The 27,232-nt window shown below is 37.8% G+C and overlaps 1 protein-coding gene and 1 pseudogene across 1 annotated transcript; one reads left to right on the forward strand and one right to left on the reverse strand.

Annotated features, from left to right (window-relative positions):
* The first annotated feature begins 10,717 nt into the window (after window positions 1–10,717).
* Window positions 10,718–16,434, forward strand: LOC132114269 (heterogeneous nuclear ribonucleoprotein H-like; annotated as a pseudogene).
* A 1,176-nt stretch (window positions 16,435–17,610) lies between these two features.
* On the reverse strand, window positions 17,611–26,449 carry LOC132113882 (RUN and FYVE domain-containing protein 1-like). The gene is made up of 17 exons (XM_059521918.1): window positions 26,135–26,449; window positions 23,333–23,506; window positions 23,076–23,193; window positions 22,871–22,972; window positions 22,663–22,786; window positions 22,521–22,582; window positions 22,247–22,382; window positions 22,037–22,138; window positions 21,644–21,760; window positions 21,053–21,220; window positions 20,867–20,964; window positions 20,537–20,656; window positions 19,754–19,883; window positions 19,554–19,648; window positions 19,209–19,257; window positions 18,736–18,813; window positions 17,611–18,658 (listed from the first exon to the last, which is right to left on the reverse strand). The coding sequence occupies exons 1-17, from the start codon at window positions 26,406–26,408 to the stop codon at window positions 18,518–18,520; spliced, it is 2,088 nt and encodes a 695-aa protein (XP_059377901.1). The 5' UTR covers window positions 26,409–26,449; the 3' UTR covers window positions 17,611–18,517.
* Window positions 26,450–27,232: the final 783 nt, after the last annotated feature.

Consider the following 27,232-nt stretch of genomic DNA (forward strand, 5'->3'; position numbering starts at 1 on the left):
TTTGAATAAGAATGGGAGGAAAAGATGCATTGTGATACATCCAGAGTTATTTTTTAATCGAATAACTGGCCTCTGAATCGTAATTGAATAGAATCAGCAGCCAATACAAGATTCACTCCTCCAAAGTATTCATTTTTTTCTTTATGTTGTTCATAACAAAAAATGGAAGACAACAGAGTAATCATGAAAATTGTGAGAAAAGGCCCACAATAGTGGTAAATTCTAATGAATTTGTGAGAACTGTTTTGTTGTTCAGTATGTATACCCACCATGTGACAATGTTGATGCAAGTACTTGCAGACTGTGTTAATTTGTGAAGTGGACCACTAAACTTAACATTACTATGTAATACATTGTTTATGTTTGACATTTTCATTTATACTTATAAAAACTGTGCATACCCTCGATGTCAATTAACCAGTCTCTCCACTGGCCAACTGCACGCTCCTCCAGTGACCACCGAGAACTGCCTCTCTCCGAATAATTAACCTTAAAGAGGTCTGTCATTGATTGTGCAGTCAATGGGGCAGGGGGACCTCCAACAAACAGGCTTGTTAGGGCACTGTCTTGTTGAAGTGCCTGTAGCACTCTTAATGTGTCCAGGCCGTCCTGCAATCTAGTAAAAACATTACATAAACTGACTTCATTGAATAGTAACTTTACTATATGGTTGTAAAAACAGATGCTTGTGACAATTAAATTTTCATATGTATTTTCCAATCTTATGAAGACATTAAAGGGGTGATGAACTAAGAAATCAAATTTTCCTTGAGCTTTTAACATATAAGACGGCATCATTCTATAAGTATATTCTGTAAGTTTCGGAACTGAAAAACTTCCTTGTTAGTCCAACAAAAGCTTTTATAGACACCAGGCTCAGCGAACGACATGTTTTTCAAAGTGGAGATCTATGAGGTCAAAGGGTATCAAACCCCGCCACCGCAGAAGATCAACGCCTACTTCAACACTGCCTGTCTAGCCCCGCCCACCGATTTGCGCATGAATTGCAATAGCTAAATAACATAGGCCTACGTGGTGGGAACTACCAAGCAATAAACATGCCGTTTACGAAATATTGACGCTGCATAAGCTTCCTTTGGATTCCAATATTTGGAATGTGTGGTTAAACTATTTTTAATAAAGTTCCAGCTGACGTGAGTAAAACATTGTGCGTTTGTTCGCTTCATTTCACCACTGATTGTTTTTGTAAACAAGACACAGGTCGAAACTGGATTTGCAGATTTATTAAAATAAAAATAAAAACCATACTGTGACTTCTATATTAGACAGGAATGGTGCAACATTCTCATGTAAGTAAATTTTTTTGTTTTATATATATATATATATATATATAAAGTGGTATATGTATATATATATATTAGGGGTGTAACGATACGCGTATTCGTATTGAACCGTTCGGTAAGAGGCTTTCGGTTCGGTACGCGGTACGCATTATGGACCGAACGGTTCGTTGGACTAATTAATTATATTTGGAAAATAAAAAACAATTGTCAAATATAATGATATGCGTTCAACCAGGTAGCCCAATAACCCAAACGACGTAACAGGCAACGCCCCTGACACCCCCGAAGAAGAAAAAAACACCAACTTATATGTTTATGTTAGGCTACTCATTCAGGCGCTCGCTCACTCAGTACGCGCTGAAGGCTTGTTGCAAAATGGCCAATGCGTTTAACAGACCAGAAATAGAAGATCCTCCAATAACCAACAGGTCTGGTGTTTGGGTGCACTTTGGATTCCCTGTAAGCTATAATGGTGATGGCAAGAGAGTGGTGGATAAAAAACAACGATATGTCGCATCTAGGGTTACACCAGCGGGAATAAAAAAAAAAAAAAAAAAAAAAAAAACACCAGCGGGAATACTTGAAACATGTCAACTCATTTACGCCGACATCACCTTAGTGTGTCAGTATCTGGGAAAAGACGAAAAAAAGGAGAAACATACACGAAACAAACTATCCCCGCAGCATTTAGACAGACATTTCCAACGGATTCAAACAGGGCAAAAGACATCACCACGGCGATTGGTAGGCTGCATTTACGTTATAGCCGCGGATATGAGACCTTACTATTTACCATTCATTCTATCATCACCATTATAGCTTACAGGGAATCCAAAGTGCACCCAAACACAAGACCTGTTGGTTATTGGAGGATCTTCTATTTCTGGTCTGTTAAACGCATTAGCCATTTTGCAACGAGCCTTCAGCGCGTACTGAGTGAGCGAGCGCCTTACTCTGTAGTGGAAAACGTAGGTTTTAAGAACATGCTTAATGTAATTGAGCCCCGTTACAATATTCCTTCACGAGCCCATTTCAGACAGACCGTAATTCCTGCTTTGTTCCAAAAAACATAAGCCCTATAGAGAACCAATTGAGTAAAAACACACTCAATATAAAGAGTTATAGAGTTCCATATAAAAAGTTACATCTTTGTATTTGTTCATAACTACTACAATAATATAACATTTTCATTTTTTTTTATAAGGAGCTGTTTTTGTTTTATACAGTATGCTGCTAGGAAAACACCATAGAAGATGGGTAAAGACATAGCTCCATCATTGTTCAATGTAAAAAAAACAAAAACATACTTTGTTAGTTTAAATAAATAACAATTTTTTTAAAAATCAAGGAAATTTATCTGCCAATATTTTCTTTTTGTTGTATCTAAAACGTACCGAACCGAACCGTGACACCAGTGTATCGTATCGAACCGAACCGTGAATTTTGTGAACCGTTACACCCCTAAAATATATATATATATAGTATTGCATTGTTACAGGTGGTTTGATATCTAATGATTATGTGTACATGTCTAACCAGTCACAGAAGGGTCCAACTATAAAGGATTTAGCTTGTCAAAAAGACACACTGAATTTAACATCACAAGGCTCATACTAATTATGAAATAAAAAAATATGAAAAATAAATTTGCAAAACTGTTATCCAATCATAGCAGTGGGCGTTTACTTCCAAGTCTTTCATGCGCACGCTCATAAAAAACCCAGCGTGCCAGGAGCTAGGCTGAAAACCAGGGTAGAAAATAGCTTATTATTTATTCATTTTGATGTTTTTGAATGTAAAAACCAAGCGAATGTCACAAGTTAACCTTAATTTTGATTTAAATCCAGTTCATGACCCCTTTGAAACGGCACTCAGGGCATTTACCTGCACAAAAGGTTGCATACCAGAAATAACTGCCACAGTAAAAACACTTACTGTCTCAAGGGCGCTTCCAGTCTTCCCTCCATATAATATTTCAAAGAGGACTCTAAAATATTATCACGGTCACTTAGTGAACGAATCACAGTCAAGGACCCAAAAAGTGCCAGGTTGGAGGCTGCCTCTTCTACAGCTTCCCGGGTTTCCTCCACTGTATTTGCTTGTTGAATCTACAATAAACAAAACAATTATCTTTACTATTCATGCCACAACTTCATAATCTGTTGGTTGTTTCAATGACATGAAATGTCACTGGTATCCAGTATATGTGACTGGAAAATACTGTTGGTGCAAAGCAAGGAATGGATGGAACTGGTTTATTTGTGGTTTATTTTTTTTTATTTTTTCCAGCCAAGCTATGCAACATTTCAAATAAATACAACCACAATAACAATTGTATTCTTATATGCCTAAATTTATAGTTAATATTCTCATATGATCCATGTGTTTCAAAAATGTGTCAGGGTATGAGTGTTTAAGTGGTAAACTGTCAAATGTGGTAAATGGTGTCAAAACAGTAAATCTGGGCAAAATGTTAAATGGTAAAAATGTTGCAATTGTCTTACAAATGTAATTGTTGTAATTAATTTGCAACTGGCCTTCTGAAATAGATTTTTCAAGTCTTCATCATCCACTTCCTGGATGTCAACAGGGGGTCTTGGCTCCCCGGTCAGCTGGCAAAGCAGTCTTTTTGAAAAAACATGGGGCCCTATCCCTCCATGTACCAGGCAGACAGCAATGATGGTTCCAATCACCCTGTATATGCCCCTGCTCAGTCCTGAAAATATAAAAGACATTTCCAATTTTATAAGGTTAAATTCAGAAGGTAATATACAGTTCAAGACTGTAGTGGAAGCTGCAGTTGTATTACCGTTATTCATTGTTTGGCTTATACCGGTAAGTTGTGAGCTCAGCTCACTTTTTATCAACATGGCCTAGTCCAACTCTCAGCAAAAAAACATATCCTCTCACTTTCAACTGATTTTTGTACATTAAAGTTCTGAATGTGTAACTATTCATAGGAACATAAAAACAACTGAGACATAAACTTGACATATTTCGAAGATGGTTGACATTCTGAAATTGAATGAGTCCATGAAAAAAACAAATCTATACACACACACACACACACACACACACACACACACACACACACACATATATATATATATATATATACATACATATGCACACACATACCTGTATATTTGTTTATAAAAAAAGATATACATGCTATCCCGTCATGTACATACCTATGGAATCCAGTCCCGGGTTCTTCCTCCACACAGGCCCCACAAAAAAATGTGAGTTGAGAAGTTCTCTCATAAGAAGGGTCAGAAATTCCCTGGTGGGTCCACCACTGTCCACTGCTCCTTCACCTTGACCACACTGGTCTACAAACACCACATCAAGTTTGCTTTTTGGGTCGAATTGCCTCCTTTTAAATGCTCTAAAAGCAGATTCTAGGATGTCTCCCCTCACAACATTGATTCTGTTAGCCGTTGGAGGCAGTTCCTCAAAATTTACATTTAACTGCAGAGTGCGGAGTACCACTCTTAGGTCAGACTGTCGTGGAGACTGTCGTGGAGACTGTCGTGGAAACTGTCGTGGAAACTGTGGTGGAGAAGCCCATGGTGGAGACTGTCGTGGAGACTGTGGTGGAGAAGCCCATGGTGGAGACTGTCGTGGAGACTGTCGCGGAGACTGTGGTGGAGGCTGTGGTGGAAACTGTGGTGGAAACTGTGGTGGAGAAGCCCATGGTGGAGTCTGTCGTGGAGACTGTCGTGGAGACTGTCGTGGAGACTGTCGAGAAAACTGTGGTGGAGACTGTCGTGGAGACTGTGGTGGAGACTGTCGTGGAGACTGTGGTCGAGACTGTCGTGGAGACTGTGGTGGAGACTGTGGTGGAGACTGTCGTGGAGACTGTGGTGGAGACTGTCGTGAAAACTGTGGTTTAGACTGCCATGGAGACTGTGGTCGAGACTGTTGTGGAGACTGTGGTGGAGACTGTTGTGGAGACTGTGGTGGAGACTGTCGTGGAGACTGTGGTGGAGACTGTCATGAAAACTGTGGTTTAGACTGCCGTGGAGACTGTCGAGAAAACTGTGGTCGAGACTGTTGTGGAGACTGTGGTAGAAACTGTCGTGGAGACTGTCGTGGAGACTGTGGTCGAGACTGTTGTGGAGACTGTGGTGGAGACTGTCGTGGAGACTGTGTTGGAGACTGTCATGAAAACTGTGGTTTAGACTGCCGTGGAGACTGTCGAGAAAACTGTGGTCGAGACTGTTGTGGAGACTGTGGTAGAAACTGTCGTGGAGACTGTGGTCGAGACTGTTGTGGAGACTGTGGTGGAGACTGTCGTGGAGACTGTGTTGGAGACTGTCATGAAAACTGTGGTTTAGACTGCCGTGGAGACTGTCGAGAAAACTGTGGTAGAAACTGTCGTGGAGACTGTCGTGGAGACTGTGGTGGAAACTGTCGTGGAGACTGTTAAAATTCAGTCGTGGAGACTGAATTTTAAGAGACTGTCGTGAAAACTGTGGTATAGACTGCCGTGGAGAATGTGGTCGAGACTGTCGTGGAGACTGTCGAGAAAACTGTGGTCGAGACTGTTGTGGAGACTGTGGTAGAAACTGTCGTGGAGACTGCCGTGGAGACTGTGGTCGAGACTGTGGTGGAAACTGTGGTGGAAACTGTCGTGGAGACTGTGGTGGAAACTGTCGTGGAGACTGTCGTGGACACTGTGGTGGAGACTGTGGTGGAGACTGTCGTGAAGACTGTCGTGGAGACTGTGGTCGAGACTGTCGTGTAGACTGTGGTGGAGACTGTCGTGGAAACTGTCGTGGAGACTGTGGTCGAGACTGTGGTGGAGACTGTGGTGGAGACTGTCGTGAAAACTGTCGTGGAGACTGTGGTCGAGACTGTCGTGAAAACTGTGGTTTAGACTGCCCTGGAGACTGTGGTGGAAACTGTCGTGGAGACTGTCGTGGACACTGTGGTCGAGACTGTGGTGGAAACTGTGGTGGAAACTGTCGTGGAGACTGCCGTGGAGACTGTGGTCGAGACTGTGGTGGAAACTGTGGTGGAAACTGTCGTGGAGACTGTGGTGGAAACTGTCGTGGAGACTGTCGTGGACACTGTGGTGGAGACTGTGGTGGAGACTGTCGTGAAGACTGTCGTGGAGACTGTGGTCGAGACTGTCGTGGAGACTGTGGTCGAGACTGTGGTGGAGACTGTGGTGGAGACTGTCGTGAAAACTGTCGTGGAGACTGTGGTCGAGACTGTCGTGAAAACTGTGGTTTAGACTGCCCTGGAGACTGTGGTGGAAACTGTCGTGGAGACTGTCGTGGACACTGTTGTGGAGACTGTGGTGGAGACTGTCGTGGAGACTGTGGTGGAGACTGTCGTGAAAACTGTGGTTTAGACTGTCGTGGAGACTGTGGTGGAGAAGCCCATGGTGGAGAATGTGGTGGAGACTTGATGTGGCAACACAGAGAAAACATGTAAGAGTTTATGTTGATTTAAATGGCAGCTTGACTTCTTCCAGCTGCTCATTCAAAGAGATGAGACATAAATTGAGTAATTGAATAATCAACTTTTGAAAAATAATCTCATTTGCGCAGTATTTCTGTTTTTCCGTTCACAAATTTAAGACCTCTTAGAATTACTTGACTTTTGTAATAGTATGTCAGACATTTCATAGCCTTATGATGAAAGCAATTTTAAGAATTGTTGAGGACCTGCAGAAACCCTGTAATTAAGTTTTAATTGTCCCGTGTGTTTTTTCTTCCTCTGCATCACATTCCTATTGGGATACATTACTGTATTAGTAGATCAGTTGCTGTACATTGTGACTATTTTCTGAGTGCATTATAGCTTATCCAGTCCATATTATAGTCTTTCAAAAAACCTTTTTGGTTTGCAATTTAAAAAATAAACTGTAATTAATACAATTAAATACCTAGTACTTTTGTTCAGAACCTTACCAAAGAAATCACCTCTGTGATGTCACTGTCACCGTCTGTGTTAATGTCATGCTACGAAATATAAAAACATTTAAATTAGAATAAGACATTTACAGATAACATTTTAAGTCTGGTAACTACCTGTACCTCACCTCTGGACGAATGTACAAGTGCGGAGTGCCCCAACACTCCACTTGACCTAATGGCTTGGGGAGTGCATTCAGTCAGGGGGACCACAACCCGATGTCGATTTACTTTGCAAAGGTCAAAGTTTATCCTACAAAGTTGTGGATAAATTGCCCTCAAGAATTCCCGAAAGCCTGCTTCAGTCAGATTATTTGGGACCTTGATGACTTTTACCTCTTCCGCTAGAAATGTTCGGAAAACAGACAACAGATAATAAAAACTGAGAAATAAATAAATCAGTTGTTCCCATGTCATTTGTTATTTTGACTTTTGGATGTTCGGGATTGTGAATGTAAGAAAAGAAAAATTGCACACTGATGTGACACAGAGGTCACTAATCAGCCTTTTAACTACATCCAAAACAGAAACTCTATTATAAGAGGCCATCGCAAACACATTCATCATTAAAAAAGTTTAACAGACATTTGGTTTTTACCTTGCCAGCAGTTGAATGTGAGTTGATGTGTCAACATCAGGGTAATCCTCATTGACCATGCGTTGCACCTAGTATCTGGAGTCCTTCTTACAGAAAGAAAAATGATCACACAATCAAGTAAATTTTAAACATTGTTAAACTAACCAAACAGAGAATAATGTTGATGGAAATTTGCCATTACTAAACATTTAGGAAGAAAACTGTAAAGAGACATCAATTGATACATTTTCAAGTGAAAGAATACATGTAAATGTCCTTAAGTTTTATTAATTAACTGGGGTCTTAGAAGTGCAACATTTCCTTGAAATACAACTCCAATTCAAGACAAAACTTTTGTGGCACACCTACACGACTATATTCTGGAATAAGCTTTAGACCAATTTAAGCAACCAATTTAATGCTAACTGCTTACTCAGCAGTGTGACATTGGAGATGATAACAACACAAGAACCCAGTGATGGAAACTAGGTACAATACTTTATGCAACAGTGTTATGTCAATATAATGACATTAATACAAAGTTAGTTTAGAATTTTCACTCACATACTGGTGGAGTCTGTCACCTTTGCTGCAATGCTGTAATGCAAAACCATATTAAGTCAACATCAATATGTCCAGTTATTTATTTAGAAAGAAATATACGTCTTGCAAGTTATAAGCATTGTTCACCCAGAATGCAAAGTTGATGGTCCCCATTGACTTCCATAGTATTTTCTTTTTATGCTTGTCAATGGGGTCCATCAACTTTCTAATAACCAACATTCTTCAAAATATCTTCTTTTAAGTTCAACAGATGAAAGAAACTCACACAGATTTGGAACAACATGAGGTTGAGTAAATTATGACAACATTTCCAGTCTGTGGTGAACTATCCCTTTAAGGAGTGAGAAACCTGGGAGTAAAGCCAATGAGAACACGATCAATCTCAACTTGCGGCTTTTGAATTTCAGCTGCCAATATGTCCAGCGCATCTGAAATCTAGCCCAGTAGCATCTGCGGGCTAGCATGAAATAACATTCAATAATGTGCTGAAAAGTAATTTCACTACTTCAGAAACTTAGCCTTTACAGCACATGGTGCTTACTAATGATTTCATGAATAGGCTTTTTTGTAATACATTTTTTGACTTTTTATATTTCACACTTTTCTCGCAATTGTGATTGTTTAGTTTCACGGAATCTAAGGTTACACCCATAGCTTGCTCAAAGTATTAGGGAAATGGATAACTTTGCAAATGTTTAAGAGATCACTCGCTAACCCATTAATAAAGTTTGTTTCCGCCAATAAAAAAAAATCAATAGGTAGTTAATTTAGCCTGCATCTCACAATTCTTCATTTTTTTTCTCAGAATTGCGAGATAGATTTAATCTCACAGTTGAGAGTTACGAAGTCAGAATTAGGCCTAAACTCAAAAGGAAATAAAAAAAAGGTTAACGTTAATTTCGACTTTTGCGGAAACATTCATAGTTGCAAACACATGTATTAGTTTTTGGTTGGTACTGTACTGTATTTGAAAGAAATAACTTATTTTAAACTTACCTGGCTGTATAAGACATGTTATGTAGTATTAACTGCTACTGTAACACAACTGTTAAACGTTTTCAAAATAGATAATGTTTAATCCCGTCAATCGATACCACCTTAGTAACGTTAGCCTAGAAGATTAACTCGTTTTGGATTTAAGAGTTGGTTTGCAACGAGGAGAAGGTGGTATCTGACGTCTCTATCAATCCCATTCAAAAATTCACATGGGCTGACGGCGACGGAAGGGTAGACTGCTCCTTTGCCTTCTTCAGGGTAGACTTAGAAAAGTCTTTATCTACCCGCCATACGGTGCCTTGCTCAAGAGCACCTCAGTCTAGGTATTGCCGGCCCGAGATTCGAACCCACAACCCTAGGTTTAGGTCAAACTCTCTAACCACTAGGCCACGACTTCCCCTTATGTAAATTACTATTTACCTTTGACATGGAGCATTGTTTTAAACTTAAAGGGATTTTCTTGTTTTATCGTTTTGACTGAAAAGGTAATGTTTGGGTGCATGGCTGATTGGATTAGCTTTTAAATAATAGTTAGCCCTGTTATGTATTTATTTTGTTTTGGCTGGGCATTTTGGTTTATGTTGAATGTCTTGGGTAACGTTAGTTTACCAAGCAGTGGAGCTGCAGATGATTGTATAGAATTAAGATAATTTGAAAACAACTAGGCCTACCAGTTTTTGTGTTATACTACAGTATATTATAGAGTTCCTTAATATATATATTGTGTTTAAACAGAGTTGTTTCCAGCATGACGGATGGAGAGGGTTTTGTGATGAGAGTCAGAGGATTACCCTGGTCCTGTTCTGTTGATGAAGTTCAGAGGTTTTTCTCAGGTTAAAAAAAAGCCTCTGCTTAAATCTTTTCCACTTAGATTGTATTCCTTGCTTGGCTAATTATAACTAAATTTCATCATAGAGTGCAAAATTGCAAACAATGGGACAAGCATACACTTCACATACACACGGGAAGGACGACCAAGTGGAGAGGCGTTTGTCGAGTTTGCATCAGAAGAAGACCTTAAAATTGCAGTGAAGAAAGATCGTGAAACCATGGGTCACCACTATGTAGAAGGTGGGCAGCTGCTTTTACTTTAGTTAGGATCCTTAAAGGAATTATTCACCAAAAAATAAACATTTGCTGAAAATGTAAGCACACACAGGCCATCCTTGTAGATGAGTTTGTTTCTTCATCAAAACAGATTTGGAGAAATGTAGCATTACATCACTTGCTCATCAGTGGATCCTCTGCAGTGAATGGGTGCCGTCAGAATAAGAGTCCAAACAGCTTATAAAAACATCACAATAATCCACATGAATACAGTCCATCAATAAAAGTCTTGAGACGTACGCACACATTATGAACCCCAACGTAAGGTCATGGCCATGCAGAGACCGTGCCCCTAGGACAGGCCTGGACGCGGCCGCGGATACAACAGCATGGGCCGAGGAGTATCCTTTGAGAAAATGAGACGTGATAATATTTAACTTTGAACTTTACTTTGATTTATCTCACTACTGTTCAGAAGTTTGAGGTCAGTATGGTTTTTTTTTTTAAATATTTAATTCTCACCAAGGCTACATTTATTTGGGCCAGAGCCGGCCAAGCCACTAAGCGACCCTTGCAATTGCAAAGGGCCCCGTAGCCAGCAGAGGGCCCCCTAGAGTCACTCTAAAAATAATTGTTTCTGCAAGTATTCTCATAAACACAGTCGGTTATGTTTTAAGTGAACGTTTACAGTGGCCTGCTGCTCAGAGAAATTCGCTGTTCCGGATAAATCTGTCTCTCTCTCTCTCTCTGTAAAATAGACGACGTTAAAGGGGGTGTGTTTCAAGATACGCAATGGAGTAGACCAAACTAAAACACTCATTTGCCAGGGTGGGCAAAACACTCATGCAAACAAAACATATCGGCAACGGCCGCGCGATCGACTCACTCATCCAGATGGCCAGTCCGCCCCTGAGCGCAACTGCCCGAGCGCTTTGGAAAGAAAGTGTGTGTGTGTGTGTGTGTGTGTGTGTGAACTCACTGGGCGCGTTGACACCATAGACAGTAAAAGAAATGGACACAGCGACCCCATTGGATTCAATGGAGACAAGTGAAGTCGTTATCTCTTTATTCCCGGGACAACTTTGCCATCGGAAAGGGTGTGTCTGCCACGGGCTGTCCACAGGCTGCACTCCAGACTGACCACACATCGTGACATGTTACATTTCTTAAATAAAGATTGAAAAAAGAAATTATCGCGGCCGAAAAAATTATCGAGCTCATTTTTTTTATAGTGCGATTAATTCGAATATCACGACAGGCCTACTATTTACATCATTAAATTAAAGTTCACGGAAACTCGTTTTTCCTCGTCAATCATTCTCCATTCATAAACATTATTCAAAAAGGGCGTGTCTCGTGCACGGTAAAACTCTCTCCAATATATCATATGATATATTTACATTATAATGCTTGATCTCTAGATAAAAGGCTGTGGATTTGCATAAAATGGCTTTATTTTGTGTATTTGTATTTTATGTTTGTTGCTGTTTTTAAACGACTCGCTACCGTCTGCCTGTTAGATCACACACATCACAAGGACTATGAATCGGCATCAAACGCACAATAACTGGAATTTAAAACTGTGAAGAAACAAATGATCAATAAACTGTTGGACAGATAAACATTAGGATTTGTGCGCTCGACATTTCTTCGCTTTGTGCCGTGAACTTTTAAATGCGCACTTGAGCAGCGCAGCGCTGCACACTGTGACTCCATGTTGCTTTGAGCACATCATTCTGCACAAATATGGATTTTAATAGTTCTATTGAAATATTACCTAATTCTTATTATTGTTACTATTAATCTTGTTTGTGGTGTTTTAGATGTTATTGTTAATTTTGTTTATTTGAAAAAATTTATTATTATATATAATATTTTATTTAAATGTTATTCTATTTGCTCGATTTCATTTAAATTATATATAGGCTGTTGTTTGTGCCTCTTAAACTCTGGTGTCAATTAAAAATGTTTCTTTGAAGGTCAGTGAAAATCACTTTATCAGTCTTCTTATTCAACAAGTTCATCAGTGTTTGTTCGTTGAACTGCACTGCCATTCAGCTCAGTGTATCATAATTTTCCTTTTAGACATCAAACATGGAACTCAACTCAAGAACTCTAGGTCTTTTATTGTCATTCTGTACATGTTGCCACATAAGAACAAAATACTTACTCAGGACCAGCAGCGTAAAAAAGATAATTAACATACAGCATACATAGAATAACTGAAACATAATTTAATAGACTAAAAAATTTAAAAATAACATAGTAGATATAATATGTACAGTATAGTTATAAGGTAGTCATTGCTTTTCTTTAGGCCTTACTTAAAACGGTCAAAGGGGCCTCCAACCGAATTTTGCTTAGGGCCCCCAAAGGTCTAGGGTCGGCTCTGATTTGGGCAATAAAAACAGTAATATTGTGAAACATTATTACAAATTTGAGTAATTTTTGTCAATTTGAATATTGTAATTTATTCCTGTGATACAAAGCTGAATTTTCAGCATCGATACTTCAGTCTTCAGTGTCACATGTTAATTCAGAAATCATTCTAATATGATGATATGATGTTTTAGAAATATTTATTGAAAAATATTTTTGTGGAAGCAGTGATAAAAAATTGTAGAACTATTTTATAAAAATATACAAGAAAGTATTTATAAAATTCCTTATAAAAGTATTTTCTGTAACTTTTGATGAGGTAATGCCTTGCTGAATAAAAGTATCAATTAAAAAAAAAAAATAATAAAGATCTTGCTTACTCCAGATAAGTTTTTATGGATATGTATTTTTTTTCCAGGGTTATGTGATTGACGAAAAGTTAAAAAGAACATTTGCTGTCACTTTTGATTGGTTTAATGCATCCTCGCTGAATTAAAGTATCTTTTGTTAAAACAAAAAAAAAACTTAAATTTTGAGTGGTAGTGTATATATAAAGACAAATAAAGACACTATGGCACTCGGTTGAAATAGTTACAAAACAATAGTTGCAGATTCGGACTGCTATCTGAATGGTTGTAGGTTCAATCCTCGTGTGATTTCCGGCATAATTTTCCAGACTTAACCTTGGAATAATGTCACTTCAGATAAGAAAGCCTCTGCTAAATGAAGAATAAAGGAGCTTTGTTTTATAGCATTAGTTTACTCTGTTGAGATAAATTTTTGAATCTTGCTCTGTTTCTGTAGCTTCCTGTCAACATACTTGTGCAGTTAAGTCAAACAGACAGTGAAAGGCTTATCAGGCAGAATATATCTTTTTTCTTAACTTGATCTTTTTTTTATTTCCCTCAAAGATGGTCGTTATGGAGACAGTGGCTCCTCCTTTCAGAGCACAACATTGTGTGCACATGAGAGGCGTTCCGTACAGGGCCACTGAGACTGACATATACAATGTGAGTCCTTATACACACACACATATGTGTTTATTTTAAGTCTGTGTACTTGTATCGGTAAATACAAAGTGTTTATTTGATTACATAGCATCCTATTTAATGTCCTGTTTACTGTCTATTTCTATGTTTTCTTCTCTAGTTCTTCTCTCCACTGAACCCAGTACGTGTTCATCTGGAGATCGGTTCTGATGGAAGAGTAACAGGCGAGGTGGATGAAGAGTTTGCTACACATGAGGACGCTGTGGCAGCCATGTCGAAGGACAAAGCCAATATGCGTAAGTGTTATAGGGAACATTATAGGGAGGTAATACTGAAGGGTTTTCGTTAAAGGGATAGTTCACCCAATTTTTTAAAATACCTTCTTTTGTGCCAGAAGAAATTCATAAAGGTTTTGAACAACTTCAGGTTGGGTAAATGATGACAGAATTCATTTTGAGTGAACTGTCCCTTTAAATTCCATCCTATAAATTGGTCTTGAATGTCAGATTTTTTCTGTTGAATGAAACTGAGCAACTTTGGTTATGATTAGTTGATATTCTGGAGCCTAACTGACAACACTAAAGACCTGCTCACACCAAGGACAGTTACTGTAACGATGAAGTTTTGAATTATATCGCTGGATTTACTTTCAAAGCAACTTTTCAAGCTAATGAATAATGAAAACATTGATAGCCAATCAGAATCCACTTAGCATTTAAACCAGCAGACAGCAAAACTGCAGCATGTGTTTATAATAAACATAATGTTATCGTCTGTTGGTGTGGACACTAAATAAATATAGTTATCATTCTCTATGTGAATGGGCTTTTATTCTCATGTAGAGCACCGTTATGTGGAGCTTTTATCTAAACTCCACGGCAGGGGGCGGAAGTGGAGGATATCGTAGTCAAATGATGGGCAGTATGGGTAAGACCTCTTCTCAGACATAAGTAACTCTTTCTGAGCAGCTATCATTAATGCGTAACTGTTGCTCTGCAGGAAACCAGTCATAATATGGACACAGCAGCCCACAGATGAGCTCTGGCTACAGCGGGGGTTATGGTAACCAGAGTGGCATGGGGGGCTACAGTGACTACAGTGAGTGTCAGCTCAACCGTAGCTCTGCTAGGCAGTTCCCCGCCAAATCCTATCACCCTTGGACCCTTAGGTGTTGCTATTCTTAATGCCTGATTTAAAAGCCTTTTGTGTTACCCTGTTGTAGCATACCTCAAGCAGCAGTACCTCAAAGGTACTTAAAATATAATTTGAATAAAGTTTGTTTGGATTTTACATTGACTACATAGTATCTTTCTGTTGCGCTTACTAAAATTTCAACATCATAATGTTTCACATATTTAACAGAGAGCACGATTCAGTGAAGGCTGCATGTAAAATCCATAGGTTAAGTTGATGGTTAGAATATTCTTTATATATCTAAATATCTTCTCTTTGGTCCATTTATTTACATAATAAAAAGTATAAATCGTTTCTTAGTGAGAAATCTGTGATTAGTCTGGGCCGTGGTGTATCTGTTGAATGGTGAATCCTTCATGACCTGGGAAATGACAGACGCATTTTGAGGCTGTATCTGATAAAGCCATTAAAATGTAAAGCCTTCATCACCACACGGTATTCTGTCTTGAAATGCAGCCTTCAATGGATGCAGCCTCTGAATTAGCACATTACAATTTGTACACAGGATGTACAAAAAAAGATGTATTGTTATTGATGCATGTTGCTGGTTAAGTCTTAATATTTTTAGATTTATAATTGGGTTCCAAATGGAACATCCAGAGAGTTCTTCCAGCAGATGGAATCTTTTAGGGGTCCAAGTGAGGTAGAATTTGACTCGTCACTGAAAGCCCCATCACATGACCTCCATCAATGTCTCCCAATGCGTTAAACTTAAAGTCATCAAATCAGCATTATCTCTGGCACTGGATTGCATGCACTTTTAATGATGTACTGTTTACACCCAAAGTTTAAACAGTTTCACCTTTGACCACCATCTGACCATTTAAACAGTTCACCTGATGTACTGCTACATAGGTGGTGCCAGTGTATAAAAAACAACTAAATACAGTAGTATCATTGAGGTGCTGTTATAATTATTAATTTGAATCAGTTTGTATTTTATATATTTTCATTTTTAAATTTTAGTAATTTTGTGTTTTTTTTATACATATCTACATAGTTTTATTAATTCTTGTTTTAGCTACAATATTAAATTACATTAACATGAGAATTTTGCCTTGGCAATTAGCTAAAATAAGTTGTTTTATATTTTAAGTAATGGTAATGTTTTTGTGATGGTTTTTAGTTTTAGTTAACTATAATACTGTAAATCACTCTTTCATGACAAATCTGCATCGCTTGTCATCTGGGCCTCAAGAGTCAGAAATGGTGATTCTTTTCGCACTGAGAACTCCCTGGCAATAAAATGTGTATTTCTCCCTCCTGTCAGGTAATCAGAGCAGAATGGGGAGCAGTTACAGTGGAGGGAGCCGGGGTGTCCATGGGAATGAACGGCCTCAACACCAGCATTGGGGGAGGCTGGGGGATGTAGCTTTCAGGCCTTTCAGAGCTTTATAACCTTCATTTGAACAGTGTCCTCTTTCATTTGTTTTTTCTTTGTTCCTTGCTCCCTTCTAAGTTGTTTGGATCTGTACACAGGCAAACTTCTTTTTCCTTTTGACATGGTTGAAAGAAAATCCTAACTAGAGGTAGTAATTAAACTCTTTATTTGCTGAAATGTGACAGCCCTTGATTCAGACTGGAGAGGTGCCTGTAAATCTGTTTTTACATTCAAGCATTAAAGAGGTGTTTTTGTTTCCTCACATCAGGACCCTATGGGCCTTTCGTACAAGCTTGATGTCTTTGCACATGGAGGTTTCACTCTGTCGGTGATTGCAGCATAATATCTTAAACTTTTTGCTGCAAAGGTGTTTTGGATGTATTTAACCACTTCAGCTGTTATTTTGATTTTTTGAGAATTAGGCATATGCAATATTGGACCCACCGGTGGGTCCCCAGAGTTGATGTGGTTAAAGTAGTTCACTTCCAGAACAAAAATGTACAGATGATGTATACTCACCCCCTTGTCATCCAATATGTTTGTGTCTTTCTTTCTTCAGTCTAAAGAAATAGGTTTTTTGAGGAAAACATTTCAGGAATTTTCTCCATATAGTGGACTTCTATGGTGCCCGTGAGTTTGAACTTCGAAAATGCAGTTTCACCGTAGCTTTAAATGGCTCTAAATGGCTGTCTTTTCTAGTGAAACAATAATGAACTTTATCACAATAAACTAATTTTTTTAGAAGGACCTGTATATATATATGTAAATATATATGTAAACCAAAAATATGTATAAGGGTGTTTGACTAATTTGTAAACACTAGGTCGGTACTTCTGCTGTGATGTAGGACGATTTTGAAGTTGGAGGAGAAAATGAGGTGGGAGTTTTTCTAACGGTTTCGAACGAGGCTGCACCGAGTATGCATGTGCATTGCAGAGCTACACAAGACGAGCGTTTGAAGATAAAAAATATATACATTTTTATTTTTTGAAAATGATATCTGTATATTTTTGTTCTGGAAGTGAACTACTCCTTTAATGTTTAATCTATGCCGGTAGCTGAAAGAGAGTGTTTAAGTTTAGAAGAAGAAAAAGATTTTTTAAATTATTTTAAAGCATGGTGGGAAGTTGACAGGCTTCATTAAGATGCATGTAACTCTTTGCATTCGCTTTTTTCCCATGCAATGTATCAGCTGTGATTTCAGATTAGTGGACAAATTGTCTGATTCGTCATGGCTTCACGGATGGATTAATAATTTGAGGCAGTGTTTATTAAATCGTACACAATTCTATAAAATCTTCAGAAACTTTGTTACAGCTTTATGAACAGAACAGGAGACAAAAGAAGGTACAACACAGGAAACTGTCATACAATCTAAAATAGAAATTTTGTATTCAGAGCCTTAAAAAGTTGTATAAAAATGTTTTTTTTGACTGGCATGAGCAAAAAAAGTTATGCATACTATAAATGTAATTTTACCTTTGGACAACGAAAATTCACTTACAGACTTTTGAGCCTCATTCATGATATTAGCAGAATAAAGGTGTTCAAAAAAACATTGTTGTTCAACTCATATATAAGAATGGTTGTATGAATGATCAACATTTTCTTGAATAATTCACATATCTACTAACTTTAAACAGGAACCGGTCCCACTTTTTTACCTTTGATAGTGGTATGTTTTTGTATGACATGCACAGATTAAATGCACAAGCACATACACAAAAAAAATTGTGATAATTTGTGATAAAGATTACAATTTAGAAATGCTATGTCTCCTTAATTATTAAAATTAAACACTTACCAGAATTTACTAAATCATTACAAACTTAATTCGGTCCTATTTTGAAATATGAATCCTCTGTATTCACTCTTGATGAACCACTGAAAGGCTTATATGTGTTAGTGCTCTCCCTAAAATGGAGACTATCATTATAAATACAATCATATTAATGTTAGTTTCTAATTCTCCTAGCAATTTCCTGTCAAAGAAACTTTGCATATGATTTTGCAACAATCAAATGTTTCAGTCAAACGGAAACCAGCGGTGCCACAAGAAATGTATGTGTAAGTGTTATAAACAAGGAGACTGAGAGTTTGATTAATAACGGTGGCCTGTAGATTCACACACACATGATTAGCAGATATGTTGAGTGCTGTCAGGATCTGATGGAGCTCCTCTGGAGCAGAAGGGAATGGCAGACGTCACATACGCGGACAGGTCTGGGGTACGAGGGCAGAGCCAGCTCATTACTGGAGCAGCTGTTGCAGTAGATGTCTCCACAGTTCCTGCAATGGTGCTTCAAACAGAAAAACGAGTAGAGTTACTTTCCAAAGGACTGAGATATAGTGACTGACAGAGTGGAGCATCACTCACTTTTCTCCGAGAGATTGAGAATTCTTTTTGGCACTGCTTGCACTGTGTAGCTTCATCGTCTTTCAGCCAGGCATGACCCTGGAAAACAAATAAGACAATCATAATTATTATCAAAAAATGTATATATATATATATATATATATATATATATATATATATATATATATATATATATATATATAATATTTATTTTTTTTAAAGAAAGCTGACAGGCTGGATTAATAAAGGAAATGTACAATATTATATACTGCAATTTTAACAAATATTTTTTGTCTATTTTATTACTTAGAAAAGTAATAACACATTTTCCATGCACTATTATGATGGTGAGATATCACAACAACTGTGTACTACAAGTTACACAGCAAAGTAAAAAACAAAAAAGAAATACTTGGCAAACGATACTAAGAAGGAATCTTTAGATTTGCAATGCAAATGGACACAAAAAAGGTAACCTTATGAAGCTCTTTTACCTTCAAGGCTTTGTTGACCTCTTTGAAGTCCTCCATCTTGAGTTTGGATCTGAAAGCAGCATTTTAGTTCAAGACATCTAGCGTGTGATATCAAGTCACATTTATTCATATAGCACTTTATACAGTTTCAAAGCAGTATCAGTTGTGAAATGAAAACGTTCTAAAAGGACAATAGCATTATTACTCAGCTGAAGTCAGTTCAGTGTGGATTCAATTCAGTTTAAAAATACTGTCAGTGTTGTTCAACAATTATAACACAAACTCAATTCAGCTACAAAGCAGCTGGACAGAAGGCAGCCGTCATTATCCAGAAATATCAGAAGAATGAGAGTGGAGGTGTCTTACTGGCTGAGATGAAGGCCCATCTCCTGTAGAGCCTGCTCCTGCTCCTCACACAGCTGCTGGAGCTGTTTCTTCTCCTGTCGAAGATCAAGCAGCTCCTGTGGAAACAAAGGTAGATCAAAGCAGTAATTTATTAACACCATAATACATAAAGTTCTGACTGTACTGGTTAGTTTACTGGCTGAAGCAGGAGTATATCTGACCGTCTGCAGGCCCTGCAGCTGCTGCAGTTGTGTGCACAGCTCTGCGCTGTTGTCCTGTTCTCTGTGTAGCTTCCTCTGCAGGCTCTGACGCTGCTCTTTCTCCACACTAAGCTCCGACTCCAGGCCTGCCCTGAAAAGAGAGCCACAACAACATTAAAAAATAAAAAAATCTAAATCTTTGTGACACCCCCCCCCCCCCCCCACCATAAAAAATGTTTAGCTTTTTACTCGCATTTTTTTTTTTTACTTAAATTTGAACAAAAATTCATTTTTAGAGAACAAAAAAAAGTGGGTGAATACATAATTTTTTTTTTAAATTAATGCAATTTCTTTAAAAATCATTCTTTAATGCAGGAACAGATTTCTAAAGTGATGATAACAGTAAACGTAAACCCAAAACAAATGCTTCACAGTTGGTTTAAATTTAAAGTGATAATTCACAAATCAAAAATGAAAATTCTGTCATCATTTACGCACCCTCCACTTGTTCCAAACCTGTATGAGTTTCTTTTGCTGAACACACAAGAAGCTATTTTAAATAATGTTAGTTTACAGTAGCCAATGACTTCCATTATCATATTTTTTTTTCCCCTTAACATGGAAGTGAACTGTTTGGTTACCAACATTCTTCAAAATATCATTTTTTGTGTGTTCAACAGCTGAAAGAAATGCATACATGTTTGGAACAACTTGAATGTGTATGAGAACTAATGACAAAATCTACATTTTTGGGTGTATTCCCTTTTCAAAATATCTATCTTCTAGAAGCCTGATTTACACTACCTGAGTGTGTCGAGGTCAGTGAGACGCTTCTGCAGGGCGTTCACTTTCCCCTTCATCTCCGATCTCAGCTCATTCTGGCTTTCATCCGTGTTTTTGAGCACATTTTCTGAATTTTGAAGCCTAAGGTGCAAATACTCATGTTTATTACGTTTAGAAAAAGTACATATCAATTCATACATATCAATTCATACATCTCTCTCATGTTCATGTTGTTTCAAACCATTATGAATTATTTCCTACATTCTTCCAAAGACCATAAGGAAAAGATAGTCATACAGGTTTGGGTAAATAATAAATTATTTTGAATTATTCCTTGAATTGTTCTGGCACCTCTGCTCTAGTTCCTTCATGGCTGCTTCCATCTGAATCATCTTCTTTTCAAGTCGTTCCATGTCCTCCTCTTTTTTCTGGGCCACTCGGTCAGACTCCTTGTGGGTTAAACGAGAAGACTTAAGTTTCAATTGCTTACAGGTAATCCTATTCCACTCACGTTGTACAGATAATCAGATGTAACACCTGTGCTTTGTTGAACATCTGTAAGTTGAGATTCTTGACTTGATCTAGTTGTTGTCGCAGTGTGACCAGCGCGTCTTGTTTCTCATGAGTGTCCTTTTCCAGGAGTTTCATGGCAACCTCCATTTCCTGCTTCAAACCGATCTGTAGCTCCAGCTCCTTTTGCAGCTCCTGATTCGCCAAACAGTTCACGCAGATATTTTGACTGGCTCCATAAAATACTAGATTTACATGAATGCATTCTGTTTGAAAATTCTGTCATCATTTACTCAACCTCAAGTTGTTCCAAGCCTCTACGAGTTTCTTTCTTTGAACTTAAAAGAATATATTTTGAAGAATGTGGGTTACCAAACAGCTTCTGGGCCCCAATTATTTATTTTTTTTCACACTATGGAAGTAAATTGGGACCAGCAACTGTTTGGTTAGCCACATTCTTCGAAATATATTTTGTTGTCTAACAGAAGAAAGAATCAACATGAGGGTGAGTTTATTTTCTTGCTTGAGTGAACGATCCCTTTAATATTATGCAATACAATTCAGACTGAAAATTTTAAATTATTTTACATTTAGAGCTGAATTATTTTACATTCTTACCTGCCGGATTCTTTTCTCTTCCTTGTACTGCTTCCAAACTACACTGTACATTTCATCCAAACCCTGCCGTGTCTGTCGATATGTTTCTAGCTCTAACTGACTATCTTGCAGAGTCACCTAAAAGCAATCCAAAGTGAGTAAAATTTTGTTTAGTAAAAAAATAAAACTTGCCGGATGGCAGGTAACATTATTTAGGAAAGACAAAATACGGCATGCTTTTATTAATTAGTAATAAACCAACATCCAAGCCTGTGTTTGGCCATTTAAGTCTTGGCTTTAGATGTTCCAAAATTCTTCTAGCAAATTTTCCAGCGAATAGTGGATGCAGATTTTTTCAAATTATTATACATACAGATTGTTTTTGTAATACAACATTTCTGTTGCAAATCCCACCTCCTCTTTTCTCTGACTAGTTTGGAGAATGTTAGCATTTTCTTGTTTGAGTTGCTCCTGCTCTTCACGCAGAGCGTTGATTCTGTCTGTGGCTGCTGTAAGCTATACACAAAAGACATCAAATAACTATGTTTTCCCATTTGAATCCTGCCTTTAATAATGTGCATGATTTAGAAGAAATTAAAATATGCAAAACATAAGCATAATCACCTCCTCAATGAGTTTGCTGTTGGTCTTCTCCAGCGAGTCCATCTTGGCCTGAAGATCCGTCACCGTACAGCTCAGATGCCGGTTCAGTTCTTCTATGTAGTGCTTCTGGTCAAGAATGGCTGTCATTTTTGAATCACTGTCAGCGGTTAAAGAATCAGAAAAAGCCCAAATTACTAAACTAGTTCATAACAAAATAACTCTCTTCTAATACTTATTTCTAGCCATGTAATAAGTGATTCAATGCTTGATCTTTGCTAAATGATCACCAACTCACTCTTGTGTGGTCTCAGTTGCTTGAGGATCCTTTAGATACATTGAGAAGTCAATGACGCCCACCTGCAGAAACAAAATCAGTGTTTAGCGTCACTGTCAAAGAGCACAACTGATAACATGGTTTGGATGGCTATATGTTTCACCTGGGAATCTAGATCCTCTCCTTTCACACACAGATTGGCATCGATCACATTCAGACCCACCAGCATCCCTACGATCACAGTCCCCTCCTCCTCCATTATAAGAGCCCCAGGCTCATAAAACTCCCTGAATTTACATTGGGAAACCCAGAAATTCTGTAGAAAAGTCTAAATATTAAAGATAATTTTTCTATCATTTAATTGCTCTTACCCAAGAAGGTCTCTTCTATTTATAAGCTCTTTCATGTAGTCTGCAATTTTTTTCTGCATTAGAGCCAGATGCAGCCATGCTCGAGCTCGCCCGAGGCCTGTCCTGAAACAACACAGAACCTCATGAAGACCAAATCATGCTCTTCTCTTACACTGTTTCAAACAGGGTATTATATCCAAGACAAATGCCTTCGAAGGGAGCCTACTTGATTCCAGGCATATCCCGCACACTGGTTGAAATGTCAGCTGACTCAGGGCACAGTTTCTCTATCAACTCCAGAGGGGCCCAGATAGACTTGTTCTGACCAATAAAAGACTTCTTTACTGCACAGGAGGAGAGACATACACATGCAGGATTTAGGCATTAAAATTGGTTAATTTCACAAAACTGGTCATGAATAACTAGGTTTTACACTCCAAAATCAAAAACAAATAAATAAGAATTTATTCCCTAACATCTCACCTTTTAACCCATGTTTTAGGCAGTGCTCCAGAACTACAAAGAACTGCTGCAGAGGTGGATATTCAGAGTCCAGTGTGCGGCCGAGACTGAGGGAGGACTGGATCAGAACCTTAATGCTGAGCTTCATCATGCTGAGGAGGTTTGACCTCTCCACCAACGTGGGATCCTTCACAGCTGGACAACACAGATGCATGAACACAAACACATCCTGTGGCATCTGCAGGACTAATCAGCTCACTGTCGCTCAGTGTAACTGGTGAGGCAGTGTAATTAAGTGTAAATGCAAAACAAAGTATTAAAGTAACTTAATAATGATTAAAGAGTCTTAAAATGAATTTGAGGGGAAGTTACTGCTGGAGAAAAAAATATTCGGCATCAGGAAGCAGGTGCATTATTACACATTATTATGTGTGATAGTCTACACTCCAATTATATCACATAATGGAATTATACCACAAAATAAGCCAAAGATGTACAGTACAGACCAAAAGTTTGGACACACCTTCTCATTCAAAGATTTTTTTTATTTTCATGACTATGAAAATTGTAGAGTCACACTGAAGGCATCAAGGGCTATTTGACCAAGAAGGAGAGTGATGGGGTGCTGCGCCAGATGACCTGGCCTCCACAGTCACCGGACCTGAACCCAATCGAAATGGTTTAGCGGTTAGCTGGACCGCAGACAGAAGGCAAAAGGGCCAACAAGTGCTAAGCATCTCTCGGGGAACTCCTTCAAGACTGTTGGAAGACCATTTCAGGTGACTACCTCTTGAAGCTCATCAAGAGAATGCCAAGAGTGTGCAAAGCAGTAATCCAAGCAAAAGGTGGCTACTTTGAAGAACCTAGAATATGACATATTTTCAGTTGTTTCACACTTTTTTGTTATGTATATAATTCCATATATAATTCCACATGTGTTAATTCATAGTTTTGATGCCTTCAGTGTAACTGTCACGCTGTCTGGTATCTGTTTCCCTGAGTCTCCACTAGTGGTCTCACTTCCCCATAGGCACCTCACCGTAGGCACTACAATTCCCACAAAGCCTTGTCTCTTCATCACAGTAATTGCACTCCTGTTAATTGCACTCAGGTGTCTTCACTTGATAGTCATTACCCTGCCTATATTAACCGGTCTTTTTCTGTTTGTCTTCATGCAGTCCTTTCTTCCCGTCACCCAGTTTCCTCGCCTTCCGAGTTCCTCGTCTTCCGAGTTCCTGTTCGTTTATTTGTTGGATGGATTTATGGTTTTGACCCCTGCTTGTTGATTTCTGATTTGGATTACCCATTAAAACCCACACTGCGATTGGATCTCTTGTCTCCTGTGTTTCCCTGGGTCTCCGATCGTAACAGTGACTCTACAAATTTCATAGTCATGAAAATAAAGAAAACTCTTTGAATGAGAAGGTGTGTCCAAACTTTTGGTCTGTACTGTAGGTTACTAAAATGTTCTACACTATATAATTTTGGCTGTATTAAGTCATTTATTATACTCATGAAATCCTAATCACAATGGATAATGGCCAGATAGTAGTTGCAAGGATTGAGCTCATGAATACACTAACCTGTGTGATGCAATCACTTGGACCTTTACATTCTTTTGAATGGTGCACTTACAGATCTCCGTTACAACAAAGCTGCAATGTTTGGTGGAACAGTGCTGCTATCAGAAGATAACATCATGGTTCTTTGTCATTTACTATAGTACAGAATGTTTAATATATTAATATATCATAGTATTTATACAGCAGCTAACGTAATATTTCAAGCAGTTTCCGCAGTGTTCTGTAGTTTGGCATGTCATATTTTTTTATATTTATACTTTTAATATGATATATAATTTTTACCCATGCAGTTTCATATTTCTCATCAAGAAAATACGCATGCAATTATTATTTTCTCATGTCAGGCATGACAGGGGTTTTCAGACTGGGGTCCTGCACACCAGTGAGATGCAAGGGAGAGCTGGGAGTCCCCAGAAAAGTTTAGAAAATAAATGTGTAAGTAAATAAATAAAATTAACATATGATTAAAGTAAATTAAAAAAAAATGTTTTATTAAAAAGTAACAACAAATACAATAACCTAAATTTATTACTTTTATTAAATAAAAATATACAAGAATTACACAGTTTGAAAGTCGATCAAAATGGAGTAAATAACAAATAATTAAAATAATTTATTTATTATAAATAATTAAATACTGAATAATTAAAAAAAGATTTAAATAATACCCACCCAAGTTTAATACGTTGAAAAAAAGATAGAATTGAACAATAAATAAATACTTATCACACAATATACTGCGCATATTATTATTTTAATATTAACTGCTATCAGACAAAAACTGGGTATTTATTCATGGCTGCAGTAGCTGGCGTCTAAAATACTGAAAACCAACAAGATATGACATTAAATGCAATATCTGTAGTTTCCCACGGGGCTATTTAAGTAAAGAGCAAAAAATATATTGTATATAAGTTGATTTAAAACTTTATGGTAAAAATACACACCTTCCATTATACATTCGTGCCTATCTGAACGTGAAATTTTCATGTTGAATTTAAAAAAGTTCACGTCCATGACGTACCAATTTACGTTGTGGGTGCAGGATTAAAAAAACTACTGTGAATGTTCATTATATACAATAAAGTGGCAATACCATGTTACCATTTCCAAAAATATGGAAATATCGTTGTACATTTTGTTAATTCTGTTATTGACTACTTGTCCTAGTAAGTAGGGCGCAGTAAGTTAACTTCTTTTCCCTATATTTAAATATTTTAGTGATGAGCTGGTGTCCTACCTGCTGTCTTCAGGGGGTCTGAGGTGTCAGGGGTGTGTTGTGATGTGTCAGATCCCTTTAACCCCGCGCTGTAGTGATTCACTCCACTACTCAGCGTCTCTGTCGCTTTACGAGCAAACGACAGAATCGGCGCCGACCAGGAGCTGTCTGCCCGTTTGTCCTTCTGGACCTCGTCGGCCACATCATTCTGATTAGGTTCCGTAGCCTCGGTTCCTTCTTCTTTTGCAGAAACGTCTTCGCATTCAACTTTCGTGTTTGGATCCTCGTCCGCCATGTTTACTTGTCAAAACATGTGACTCGAAAGACCAGAGCAATCGATTTTGATCGCTTAGGGGAGATAAATCGATCGGCAAACGAACAGAATTATTTCAAAACATAGGTCTGTATTTAGACATCAGTTTTAATAAATTAGTATCATTATTAATCACATTAATTTACATTAAATACAATCAAATTAGATGTAAAACAGAAAAAAACTGTTTTAAAAATAATTAAAACTAGATTGAAAAACGTACCCACACACGGACAGACATATTATAAACCTTTTAAAGGTTAACAATTTTAAAATGAACAATTCTGTGTGTTTTTTGTTTGGCCTCTCTACGTAAGAGGTTCATGTTTCCACTAGATGGCAGTAAGGAACGCTATTTTGCTTATTTAAATGGTGAAACATTGACCATATGCTGTTTTGATGCTTACCGTTCAATGAGTGGTATATCCAAAACCAGGTTAAGACTTTCCTGATGTAAAATATTTTCTTTTCTTTTTTCTTTTTTTTCTTTTAAGGCAACTTGAGTGTTAAAAAACTCTTTGTGATACATTACCAAAAGAAACAACACTATGTGTGATTATGAAAGAATGCATTCGTGGTTAAGGATGCCAAGGATTAAAAATAATTAATGATAACTGATTTGTTAGATTTCAACCCATGATCAATTTAATGTTTGTTCATCATTCATAATCTTCCCATTCATTTAATCAAAGAATTAGTCAAAATCTGAATCTGTTTTAGTTGCGTCACTACAGGTGTTTTGTACCATAACTTTCATTACAAACAATCATATCATTATCAGATCATAAGTTAATGTCTGTTTAAAC

The sequence above is a fragment of the Carassius carassius genome, chromosome 33, assembly GCF_963082965.1.
Source record: "Carassius carassius chromosome 33, fCarCar2.1, whole genome shotgun sequence".
NCBI lineage: Eukaryota > Metazoa > Chordata > Actinopteri > Cypriniformes > Cyprinidae > Carassius > Carassius carassius.